General features: G+C 39.6%; 1 protein-coding gene across 3 annotated transcripts in view; it reads left to right on the forward strand.

The window, feature by feature from the left end:
• The first annotated feature begins 1001 nt into the window (after positions 1 to 1001).
• Positions 1002 to 13092, forward strand: part of LOC125415789 (solute carrier family 22 member 19-like) — a 46732-nt gene continuing 34641 nt past the window's right edge. For all 3 annotated transcript variants that reach the window (XM_048458316.3, XM_085693589.2, XM_048458317.3), the window contains exons 1-4: positions 1002 to 1612; positions 2614 to 2717; positions 11288 to 11442; positions 11542 to 11710. In XM_048458316.3, the coding sequence (XP_048314273.3) occupies positions 1214 to 1612; positions 2614 to 2717; positions 11288 to 11442; positions 11542 to 11710 (827 nt within the window). In that variant the 5' untranslated portion in view covers positions 1002 to 1213. The remainder of the gene's footprint in view (positions 1613 to 2613; positions 2718 to 11287; positions 11443 to 11541; positions 11711 to 13092) is intronic.

Raw genomic sequence — 13092 nt, forward strand, 5'->3', positions numbered from 1 at the left:
ACCATGGTAACTCTTATAAAAGAAAACATTTAGGTGTGTGACTTACAGTTCAGAGGTCCAGTCCATTATCATCATGGTGGAACATGGTGGCTTGCAGGCAGACATGGTACTGGAGAAGGAGCTGAGAGTTTTATATCTTGATAGTGCCACTTCCTTGGGGGGCCATTTTCTTTCAATCCACCATAATACCTTAGGGGAATGAAACCAGCAGCTTGGTTCAGAGAGGATGAGTCCCTTGAAAGGGAGTTCATTTATGCTACTCCTGTGGTTTGGGCATCAGATGAATGAAAAAATGAGGGTAGGACTGCTCCAAGGTACGGCAGAGGAGAAGGGTTTCCTGTCGATGTGAGGGAGAGCGCAGCTGGAGGCACCTGGAAAGAGTTCAGGCTGAACCAGGCCATGAGAGGAGAGAGGGGGAGAGCAAAAGAGGAGAGGGGGGCAAAGAGAACACTTGGGAACCAAGAGACCGAGTTGACTGAGTTGTGTAGGTATCAAAAGCTGGGGGAAGGGAAGTGGAAGCCCAGTCCCTGCAAGGAAGAGGTTTAGGGTAGGGGCAGGGTGGTGAATGCTGGGAGGAGCTATGTGTACTGAGGGAGATTTGTTCTAGGTTTCTTTGAGACCTAACACTTTGCCCTTGCTCACCCTCCTACCATCTGAGCATGTATTTACAGTGGGAATTATTGGGCATTGGACCTGAAATAGGTCAGGTAGCAAAGGCCAAGAACTGTTTTGTACTTCCTTTGTTTGTATTAATTTAGCTTCCAAATCTTTTCATTAATGATATTAGCCAAGGTGACTATTGAACAGATCAGGAAAGTGACAAATGCCTAAATTCTGCATTTGGAAAATGGTATATTCTGTAAAGGACTGCATGTTGTATAACAGGTTAGCTCTCATCTGTTTTCACAGCCTTTGTAGATCAATGTCTACAGGTGATCATGGGGCAATGCACAAAGTAAATCTTTAACAGATTCATTACAGAAAGCAACTTTGCAGAATGTTTCTCTTGGTGACTTTAGAGGAAGCAGCTTCCTACCTAACACCTAACCCATTAGGGGATAGCTGTCCTATGCCTCATTGCAAAAGGGAAGAGGGGTCTACTAGAAGAAGGGGTCAGGTTCTATTGTATAGTGAAACAGAACTTGTTGGAACCTTTGGACTCACCTAGGAGCAATTGTTTTTGCCTTCCCTTGTACATAGTCATTTGTCTTTGATGGCCTTTCAGGATCTCCTGGATCAAGTTGGCAGCCTGGGGAGATTCCAGATCCTTCAGATGATTTTCATTTTGATCAGCAATTTCATGGCGTCTCCCCATTCTTTACTGGAGAACTTCACTGCAGCTATACCCAGTCATCGATGCTGGGTCCCTATCCTTGACAATGACACTGTCTCTGATAATGAAAGTGGGATCCTGAGCAAAGAAGACCTCCTAAGGGTCTCCCTTCCTCTGGACTCCAACCTGAGGCCAGACAAATGTCATCGTTTTGTGCAGCCACAGTGGCATCTTCTTCATTTGAATGGCACTGTCTCCAATGTGACAGAGACAGACATAGAACCCTGTGTGGATGGCTGGGTGTATGACCAAAGCACCTCGCTCACCATTGTGACTGAGGTAAGTGACTTCATTTCCTGTCATAAGTTCATGATGAATGTTTAGTAATAGTATGAATAGTGCACATGTTTTGAGCTTAGATTTCATCTTTTAGCCGATATGTGAAGTACATATTCAATAAGTCTAATAACTTCAAAAAATTAAAAAGACTTATTCTCCTGGTTATTTCCCTAGACGGGATGACTACAGTTTAAGGAATAATTGTTATGTGCCAAATCAGTTTAAGCAAATAATTCATGTGTTCTTTTATAAATCTTACAAGTCAGTATTTATTTTCAGCTTTGATTTCAAATAAGAAATATTCAGGAGGTTGAACAAAACCATAATGGACTGTCTGGGAGTATGGCTCACTGGCAAAATGCTTGTGTGGCATGTATGAGTCCAAGTTTCAATCCCTAGCACTCTAAATACTAAATACTCTAAATAGTCTCAATACTTTACTTTCTGTGATAGGGTAGAATAGGGGCTACACCCAAGGCTTGTGTTCCAACTTTGGTACTGTCAATATATCTAAAGCTAATGCATATCTCTATCTATATCTCTATCACCTCTGTCTATCTGCTATCCATCCATCCACCCACCCATCCATCCATCCATCCATCCATCCATCCATCCATCCATCCATCCATCCATCCATCCATTTTTCTATCTAATAGTCAGTTCCCAAGCTCTGCTCTCAGAGTGATGAGAGGCTGTGCTCAGGTATAGGATTCAGCACATTTTAAAGGCTCATTGCACTATATGACCAAGCTTGAGAATTTCTTAGCATGGGTTACAAGTCAGTAGTACAACCTAAAGAACTAAGTCCTAGTTACTAGGAGAAGATTCCTGGAGCCAGGTGTGTTTGAGACCAGAATTGGAGAAGTCAGGTGGTATTGAAATGGGAGAGGAGTTTAGGGGGTGCTAGAATGAGACTTGAGGGTCATACTGAAGCATTTTGATATGATATAGTCAGAGTGACAGGTTATAAATCTTACTTTGCTGGTTTCCATATCTTTCAGTGGAACCTGGTTTGTGACTCTCAGTCACTGGATTCAATGGCTAAATTTTCATTTTTGAGTGGTACGTTAGTAGGAAACATCTTATGTGGCCACTTAACAGACAGGTGAGTGTCTCTGGTTTATGGCTTTCTCTATGTATGAGTATTTTAGTCACCTGTGAGTCATTTATGCATTATGAAGTAGCCATTGCAAATTAAGTTCTTCTAGCTGTACACTTTATCCTAGAGAACCACAAACACAAATGGGAATTTCAGTCAGTGTGATGAGTGCTGTTTGAATAGAAGTCTATATGTTGTGTGGATACAGGAATAGCCTCTCCATGAGATATGGAGGTGTTTCAGAATGGGGGGTGAAGAGAAAGTGTCACAGCATGGTTGTGAGATATGAGAAAGGGTCAACTATGGGAACGAGGCAAAGATGCTCAAGACATTGTTTTTGTCCTATTTGAATATTCGGATATAGAAAACAGCATTGGCACTCTTACCAGGAAACTGTGCTTTCTCCTTCCCGAACAGTGCATTGAACAGCTGTGGTTCACAGAGAAGGGGCATTATATCTTCATTTCTCAAACACAATGGTGGAATGTCCTTTGATACCTGTAGTGCCATTGGTGTGTTGGAAAGCTATGTCTGTCACTTTTATTTTCGCTCCTGCCAAAAATTATTTCTAAAGGTCACACTTTCAGACACATGAAATAAGTCCTCTAATGACAATTGTCATCATGGTCTATGGCATGACTTAGATCTGGTGCCTGAAAAACACTTCTTTTTAAACAGATGACAACAAGCATGTCACTGCCTTTTTCTGTAGAAGTGGCATACACTGGGCCCTCAGTAGAGAATGCACATAGCTCCCTTGTGCCTCTTTTATTTTAACCTTAAACATTAGTATCACTGTGTTGCATATAATATGTGTGTGTAAGCATGCATGCCACGACTTGCAATGTGGAGATTAGAGGACAACTTTATAGAGATCGAAAGGACAGTTTTCTCCTTTATCTTCGCATGGCAGCTGGAGAGCATACTGAGGTTTCTAGGCATGGGCTGCAAGTGTCTTTAGCCACCAAACCCTCTCACTGGCTCTGCACCTCTTTTATGAGGTCACCAATTCTATTCACGAGGGCTCCATTCTCTTATTTTTTTTTAAGCGTCTCTTTTAATTGTTCTTTGGCAACTTCACAGTTGTCAGCATTCTATCTTTATATCCACCCCAACAAATCCTTCTCTCCCTTCATGTAATCTTCTTAGAAGGAGTCATCATAATGTTGGACACTATTAAGACATTTTTATATATGTGGGTGTTTCTCCTGTATGTCTGTCTGTGCTCTATGTGTGCCTGGTGCCATTGGAGGCCAGAAGGTGGTGTCAGATGCCATCAAACTAGAGTTATAGATGGTTGTAAGCTGCCATGTGGGTGCTGGGGATATAACCTGAGTCCTCTGGAAGAACAGCTAGTGCTCTTACTCACGAGTCATCTACTCAGTTCCACATGATATTTTAAACAACATGTGTTTGTGTGCTTCTTATCCTCTCCCTCCCCCTCAGTCTCTATCCCTCCCGTTGCTGCTCCCTAGATTCTTTTCCTTTTCGTGTTCCATTGCCTTTTTCCTACTCTCATACTTCCCCATCACCAAATATTTCACCTCTTTTTCTGCTTTTTTTTTCAGGCTTTACCCACATTCACACCTGTTTACTTATATGCATTGTAGGCTGTGATCCTTATATATGGGAGTTCTTTCTGGGATTGGGTGACCTCACTTAATATTATACTTTTTGAATCCACCCTTTTCCTGAAAATCTCATGATTTCTTTACAGCTGAAGAATATTCATTGTGTGCATGTATCACATTTCATTATTGATTCATCTGTTGATGGACAACTAGGCTGGTTCTTTGTCTTTGCTATCACAAATATTGCAACAATAAAATGAAGAGCAGTGTCTCTTTGGCAAAGTATGGAGTCCTTTGGGTATATACTCGTGAGTTATATGATTGGGTCATAGGGTAATTTTAATTTTTTGAAGAAACTTGCCACCAATTTTCATATTGGTGGTACTAATGTGTACCCTTACCAACAGTGAATAAATGTTCCTCCCTTCCCACATCATCTTCAGCATTTGTTTTCAGGTTTCCTGATGATAGCCATTAGGCCTAGGGCATCCCTGCTCACAGTGAACAAAGTCTGAAAGGTCCGTCTTAGTACTATCAGACCAGATAGTAATTTTCCAAGTAGGAATGCTGGAGGCACAGAATTCTGGAGCAGGTTTGTAAGCTGCTCTTTATGGAACAGTGCTGTGTAAATGTCAAGTAATTTTGATTGGAAGCAATATTCACTCATATGTCTCAAGTCTTGTGGTATATTCCTTGCTTTTTTGTTAATTACTGAGAGTAATATTAAAATCTCTCACGCCACTAAACTATTTTTCCCTTTAACTTTGTGTTTTTGAGAATACTATTTACATAAATGTAAACTTGAGATTCAGCATTATAATTTGTACTTTCTTTTCTCAATGAAGACTCATTAAAATATTTATTCACCTTCTTATTTGTGGATTGTTTTATTTTATTTATTTTAAAGAAGGTGTCTCACTGTGTAGCACATACTGGCCACAAACTATGTATTCCAGGGTGGCCTTGAAATCACAATCCTCAGGTTTCCCAACCTAAAATTATTAGGACTAAAACAAATTTTTGGGTTAATACACTGTTCCCAACACCAGGAACACTGAGGAAGATTAGTGAGAAGATTGGAATCTGGGTATGAGGTAATCAGACAAGAGGGAAAAGAGAGATCAGGGAAAAAAAACAAAGTTGGTTCCAGCAGGTTCTAGCTGGCTCCCACAGCGCTTCAAGAGTCACCTTTGCCTTTGCTTAGTCAACTTTGTGAGTCCTTACACCTTTATACATATTTGTGCGTTTAACTGTAAAAGATTGAATTGTGGGCCAAGACAGCTTCCAGAAAGCATCTTGCCAGGAAGGAAGACACCCAAAGACCACCCCGGGGGAGAGAGAAGGAACATGGTAATTAAGACTACTAAGTTTAGATATCAGAGGTAGACTTTCACACTGCTGCTCTTTTGAACTATGCTCTAGATAATCTTTGACTTCTGAACACAGTGTGAATTAGTCTTTCTTAGAAGACAACAACCAAGATTGTTGGCAGTGGAGAGAACACGGGAGGATAGATGTCCTCACAGTGTCTCACTACATAGCCCACCTTAACAAACTCTCTGTGTGTTCCAAAAATAGTCTTCAAATAACAATAATGTTAGTGCCTCAAGATTCGTGTCTATATGTACTACCACACCTGGACAAACATCTGTTCTAAAATCTATTTTTGTCTAATATTAACACAGCCTCTCCAGCCATCATATTCTTGTAGGAATATATTTTTTACTAGTTTTTAAGAATTTCACGTATGCATATGACATATTTTTTATCATATTCATGTCACCTTCCCCCTAACCCCTTTCAAATTCAGTCCCCATCCCACACTCCTAACTTTTTGTTCTCCCCATCCCCTTTGTAAAATAAGATGTTTGTTACAATTTGTGCTGCCCTGGGTGTGGGGCCATTCACTGTGAAATGGTCCACCTGCTGGATGGAGTCCATACCCTTAAAGAAAATCGAATCTCCTTTCTTCAGAAGTCATCAGCTGCTAATAGCTTCTCAGTTAGGGGTAGGAACTTATGAGCTCATACTGACTTGATTTGTGTAGGTCTTTTGTAGTCAACCACAGCTGCTTAAAGCTGATGAGTGCCCTGTCCTGTCAAGTCTAGAAGACTCTGTTTGGCTCCAATCTTTTTGACCTTCGGCTTAGAAGCAGTCTCTTTGCTCCGTCTTCCTTAATGGTCCCTGAGCCTTTGGGGTAGCCGTTTTAGTCTCACAGCTCACATGGAATATGTTAATTGATCATTTTTCTTCTGTTTAGCCAAAGACCTAATTAAATTTAGGTATTTGTTTTAAATCGATTCTCATTATCTTGACCTTTTCATTAGAATTGTTAGTCTTTGATTAGAATTATTTATTAGTCTTCAAGAAATATCACAGTGTAAAGTCAATCTTCAAAACAAAGAAGGGGGGAGGAGATACCCTGACATTCCAGGGTTACACAGAGAAGCCATACCTTGAAAAACAAACAAACAAACAAACAAAAAACCAAAAAAACCCCCCAAAACCCCAAACCCTAACAAACCAACCAGCCAACAACCAACCAACCAAGCACATAAACAAAAGGGAAAAAAAATTAACCAAAAAATCAAAACTAAAACAAACAGACAACTGACCACCCCCAAACCAAAACAAAAACAAAGAGAATCTGAAATGAGGGAAAAAGTGCTTTTATACATATAATGATCTTTTTAAATATCAAACATCTAATATCTCTCTATTAATAAGAGATCAATCAGGTGTGTTTCATATTAGTGGTTTTCCTAATCTCTGTTAATCAAGTCTCTAGTAAACCCTAAAATGACTCCCTTAGTTGAGATATAGTCTTCCCTGATCCCATATCTATCCTTCCTCCCTCCCCCTCTCCCAGTCCCCCGATCATTCCCCATTCCTCCCCTGCTCCCTTCTCTCTAACCCTCTCCCCTTCCAACAACCCTCCCACCCCCCCATGCACCCGAGGTTACCTGGGACTCTTGTCTATTTCCAACCTCCAGGAGGAAAACTACCTGAATTTTCTTCAGGTTCACCCTCCTATCCAGCTTCTCTAGGATCACGAATAATAGGCTCAAAGACCTTTAATTATGGCTAGAATCCACTTATGAGTGAATATATACCATATTCCTCTTTTTGGGTCTGGCTTACCTGACTCAGTAAAGCGTTTTTTTTTTAAATTTTTTAAATTATTTTATTTTATTTTATTTTTTTATTTAATTTTTACTGGGAACCCCTCCAGAATCAAGTCTCTTGCAAACCCTAAAATGGCTACCTTAGCTGAGATATAAACCTCCCCGCTCCCACAACCATCCTTCCTCCCTCCCCCCTCCCATTGCCCCAAGCCATCCCCAATCCTACCCCTCTCCCCTCTCCCTGATCATCTTCCCTTACTTCCACCCCCCACCCCCCATGCACCTGAGTTTGCCTGGCAATCTTGCCTAGTTCCACTCTCCAGGAGGATAACTATATGATTTTCTTCAGGTTCACCTTCTTATTTAGCTTCTCTAGGATCACAAATTATAGACTCAAAGACCTTTAACTATGGCTAGAATTCACTTATGAGTGAGTACATACCATATTCCTCTTTTTGGGTCTGGGTTACCTCACTGAGTAAAGCATTTTCTATTTCCATCCATTTGCATGCAAAATTCAAGATGTCATTGTTTTTTACCGCTGAGTAAAACTCTAATGTATATATGTTCCACACCTTCTTTAACCATTCTTCTATTGAGGGGCACCTAGGTTGTTTCCAGGTTCTGGCTATTACAAAGAGTGCAGCTATGAACATAGTTGAACAAATACTTTTGTAGTATGATAGGGCATCTCTTGGGTATATTCCCAAGAGTGGAATTGCTGGGTCCTGAGGGAGGATGACTCCCAGTTTCCTGAGAAACCGCCACACTGATTTCCACAGTGGCTGCACAAATTTGCATTCCCACCAACAATGGATGAGTGTTCTTCTCACTCCACATCCTCTCCAGAATAGGCTATCATTGGTGTTTTTGACTTTAGCTATTCTGACAGGTGTAAGATGGTATCTCAAAGTGGTTTTGATTTGCATTTCCCTGATCGCTAAGGAGGTTGAGCATAACCTTAAGTGTCTTCTGGTCATTCAAAGTTCTTCTGTTGTGAATTCTCTGTTCAGATCAGTACCCCATTTTTTAATTGGGTTAATTAGAGTTTTAGTGTCTAGTTTCTTGAGTTCTTTGTATATTTTGGAGATCAGACCTTTGTTTGATGAGGGGTTGGTGAAGATCTTCTTCCAGTCAGAAGGCAGCCTTTTTGTCTTACTGACAGTGTCCTTTGCTTTACAGAAGCTTCTCAGTTTCAGTAGGTCCCATTTATTCATTGTTTCTCTTATTGTCTGTGCTACTGGGGTCCTACTTAGGAAGTGGCCTCCTGTGCCTATATCTTGTAGACTACTTCCCACTTTCTCTTCTATCAGGTTCAAAGTGGTCAGATTAATGTTGAGGTCTTTAATCCATTTGGACTTGAGTTTTGTGCATGGTGATAGATATAACTCCTGATAAGAGAAAATTAAGAAAGGATTTTTTTCAATTTAAAAATTTTTATCTCCTTGAGAGTTTTATATGTGAGTACAGTATTTATATCACTTCTTCACTTCCTCCTCTAGCTCCTCTTGTGTTCCTCAAACTATCTCTCAAATTCATGACCTCTTTTTAAAATTATTATTTGACATCTGTATATACCCACATATAAATATAACCTATTGAGTTCATTTAGTTTTGCTTGTTGTGTGTATTTAGGGCTGATCACTTGGGATTGGATAATCTATCAGTGGGCTCATCCCTGAGGAAGACGGAGTCTCCCTCTCTCAGTAGCCTTTAATTGATTATAGCTCTTCAACTAGGGGTGGGGTCTTATGAGATTTCCTCCATCTGTGCTGGGGTATCAACTGAGGCTGTCATTGTGCTAATCTTCTTTAGGTGACCATACTCTTCAGATTTTATGGGTTCAGCTCCTGTTGTATATAGAAGATACTCTCTCACCGAAAACATTCTGGTCCTCTGACTTTTAGAATCATTCTGTTCCCTCCTCTGGGGTGGTTTCTGAGCCTTAAGTATGGTGGTTGCATTGTAGATGCATTGGTTTGGGTTGAGCACCCCACAGTCAGGTGTTCCCTGAAGAAGGAAGCTAAAAAGAAATCCCACAGTAGCTCAGAATTGAGTATAATAAAGGGTTATTTATTTAGGGCTAGACTCACAGACCACAATCCTCTGCAGAAATGGGGAACAGGAACTGAATCACGCCTCTGGAAGAGAGGCTGGATGCACGCTTTACATCGGCATATATAGTATAAGAGGCCACGCCCAAGTGTGTGGGTAACTTAAAGGCTACTGGCTGTAAGAATTCCTACAACACTTCTCTGCATCTTGCTTTTGCAAATGCTTGAGGGTACAATCATCATGATGGAAAGACATGATGGAATAAAGGGTTGGGATATGGTGACAAGAGATGGAGGCTATCTACCAGCAAAGGACTGGTGTCAGGCTCTCTACTTAGCCTTTAGGCTCCAATGAAGCCCCATATTCCAAAGGTTCTAGAACAGTGTCACCAGCTAGGGGCCATGTGCTTCAACACTCTTTTTCTGTTTGTTGGGATACCTATATATCTCTGTTTGTACTTTCAGTTCATTTTTCTAATTGCTCCATGGTGTTTCACAGTGGGAATCCATGAAGACTGTCTTCTGGGAATGGACCACTAGGTTATCACCAAAGACTTGCCATTGAAGAAATAGAACATTTACCAGTTTTATAGATGACTCTTTCCTATGAGAATACATATGATTTACATGATATCCCTTTGTATTGTTTGACTGACCAAGTTTTACTAAAACTGTCATTTTATAATTTTATCTAACATACTTTTTTATTCATTCTTTGCTCTAAAGTGAAGTACAAACTTAGGAATTATGAATATGTTGTATAAATATGCTTATAATAGAATGTATAGCTAATATCACAATGTAAATACGCTGTTGAGAAGAGCAGATGTAACAGAGTGGTTCAGAGTGACTACACTTAGGTGAAATCAGCACACATGCTTTTGTTCAACTGGTCAGAAAGGATCCTCTTCTAGTTGACAATAAAACTCTGAATTTTGACTTTTGGAATCTTTCTGTTTTGTATTTATTTGTTCTTCATCTGGCTTAATTATTTCTTTAGACCTTTGTACTAGTTCTTATGCCTGCATTGTGACTTTTAAATAATCTGCACAAGAAAGTGCAATGTTGTTCCAGGTCATTAAATCCAAACTCAGCAGAGAGGAGCTTTGATGCAGTCCACCATCAAACATTCACAGATGTCCAGCACAGGAGTCCTGAGTTCCAAAGTGCTGATTTTGATGGCAAATATGGAGTACTTTGTGTAATCTATACTTTTCTGGTCTGAATGTGAAGTATCACCCACAGAATTCTTTACCCCCTAAATGGTGGAAGTGTTTGGGGAAGTTATGGAACCTTTGGTTGTGGGGGCTGACTGGTAGAGTTAATTTTCCCCCAGTAGATCCTGATAGAGATACCTAAACTTCAGGGTCAAGTCTGAACTCTGCTGCCTCAATCAGTCACCATGTGAGTAACTCTTACATTCTCCTGCCACCATGGAACACTATGTCTTCTCTGCCAAATGTGTGCTATGTGGAACTCTGAGCCAAACCCAAACACTTTTTCAATGAAGTTGGTTTTTTACCAAGTATTTTGTCGTAGTAGTGGAACAAGTTACTAATACATGCTAAATGAATAATTTAGTAATAGGTATTTATATTATGTTAAAACTCCAATGTTCCACATTGTCTTATGGTTTGAATTAGTAGGAAAATTACTAGTAACAAATTGGGGAAGTAGCTTGGGTTCATGCTGTTCACAAACCCAGAAAGTAGCTTTGCAGGATACACACTCTTGGTTATTTTTAAAAATTATTTTTCATTTTAAAGAGTATTCAATTTGTATGCCAATGACATTGTTCCCGTAATCTAACCCTTCCTTTCCCTCAGGTTTGGGAGGAGGTTAGTCTTCATATATGCTTTACTGCAAATGGCCGTCTCTGAAAGCTGTGCAGCGTTTGCTCCCACCTTCCTCATCTACTGCATACTACGTTTCCTGGCAGGGATTTCCACCTCAGGTGTGACAACAAATGGTACCTTGCTCAGTAAGTCAAAGCTTTTGGTGGACAGTTCCAAGCTTTGGTTTTGACCTGGATGTCCTTCCCAGCTTATTGGAAGTCAAGATTCGTTTTCTTTTCTTTCAGTGATTGAATGGACAAAACCTGAATTCCAAGCCATGACAACAACACTGTTAGTGTGTGCTGCAGGGATTGGGCAGATGACATTAGCAGGCCTGGCTTTTACTGTTCAAAACTGGCACCACCTCCAACTGATGATGTCTCTACCAATATTTTTCTTACTTGTGCCCACAAGGTAAGGATTTCTTTTCTGTTCTGTCTTACGGAATCCTGGGATGACAATGCACATGGAACCAGGACAAAAGAAAAGCATTTGCCCTTGGTCTGTACCCGACAGTAAATGCTCCTCTTTGTATTGTGTGCCACAAGGACAAGCAGGACTCTCAGATGAACCAAGAAGACTCAATTAAACTTTAATTCAAGGTCACAAGTATTTTTATAAAATTATATACATGTATGACAAGAGATATAGTTATACTTAGGAGGACTCATTATTTATATGAAGATTCTAATTGTGGCTTTTGACGTTTTATTAATAGCTGGATAAAATATATCACCTCAGATTCATACTATGGATAAATAACAAGTAATTTCTGAGGAAGTATACTCAATACATATATGTGTATATATACATCTAATCACTATAAGATATGGTATACTTAATAAAAATGTCTATTTGATATTTAAATTTTATTATACATAGGTTAATTTTATTTATTAGGAAAAAACTACCATAAAAAAGAGAGAGTAGCAATGCATCCTTACTAGAATGTTCTTGACCTTTCTGTGTGTCTTTGCTACCAAGCCTTATTTACTCAGGTTATAATAGAGTTTTTGCAAAAATATTTCACTGCATACAGGAAAATCTTTAAAGATTAGATTGCTTCTACTGTAGTTTGTATTTGTACGAGTGACTTTAAAGAGAAAAACATTTTGGAAACTTTTGTGATATTTATCTTTGCAGGTGATATGGATAAAAGACAGGAAGTAAATTTATCCCCAGTGTTTAATGAAGGAAGAATATACATGGTTTCTTTAGTTTAAAACTGTAGGCAGGGACCTGGAGAAATGGCTCTGCAGTTAAGAGTTCTGGATTCTCTTCCAGAGGACCCAGGTTAGCACCTACACAGTGCTTCAAAACCACTTACTAACTCCAGTTCTAGGGAATCCGATTCCCTCTTCTGGCCCTCAAGGACACCAGGCACGTATGTGGTACACAGAAATATATGCAGACAAGACACCCTTTCACACTGAAGTAAAGCAAATAAAAATAAAATCTTAAAAACAACTGTAGGCAGAATGACCCACTCATCTCATTTGTTCTTCATGTCCCCATCCTTTCTTTTTCATGTTCTTACTTTTAAATTTTAATTTAATTAAAAAAATTTAAGACAGAGTCTCACTGAACAGCTCCAGCTGTTCTAGGACTTGCTTTGCAAATCAGCCTGGCCTTGAACTAACAGAGATTCACCTACCTCTACCCAGCTCATGCTAAGATCAATTGTGTGTGCTACCAAATCTCTTTCTTTTTTTTTTTTTGGTTTGAAAGTTTAAGAATTTTATTAGACATCAAAATAGAATTTATGTATTTCATTTTCAAAAAGTTTATTCTTTGAA

Source organism: Myodes glareolus, chromosome 7 (assembly GCF_982192425.1).
Source record: "Myodes glareolus chromosome 7, mMyoGla1.1, whole genome shotgun sequence".
Taxonomy (NCBI): domain Eukaryota; kingdom Metazoa; phylum Chordata; class Mammalia; order Rodentia; family Cricetidae; genus Myodes; species Myodes glareolus.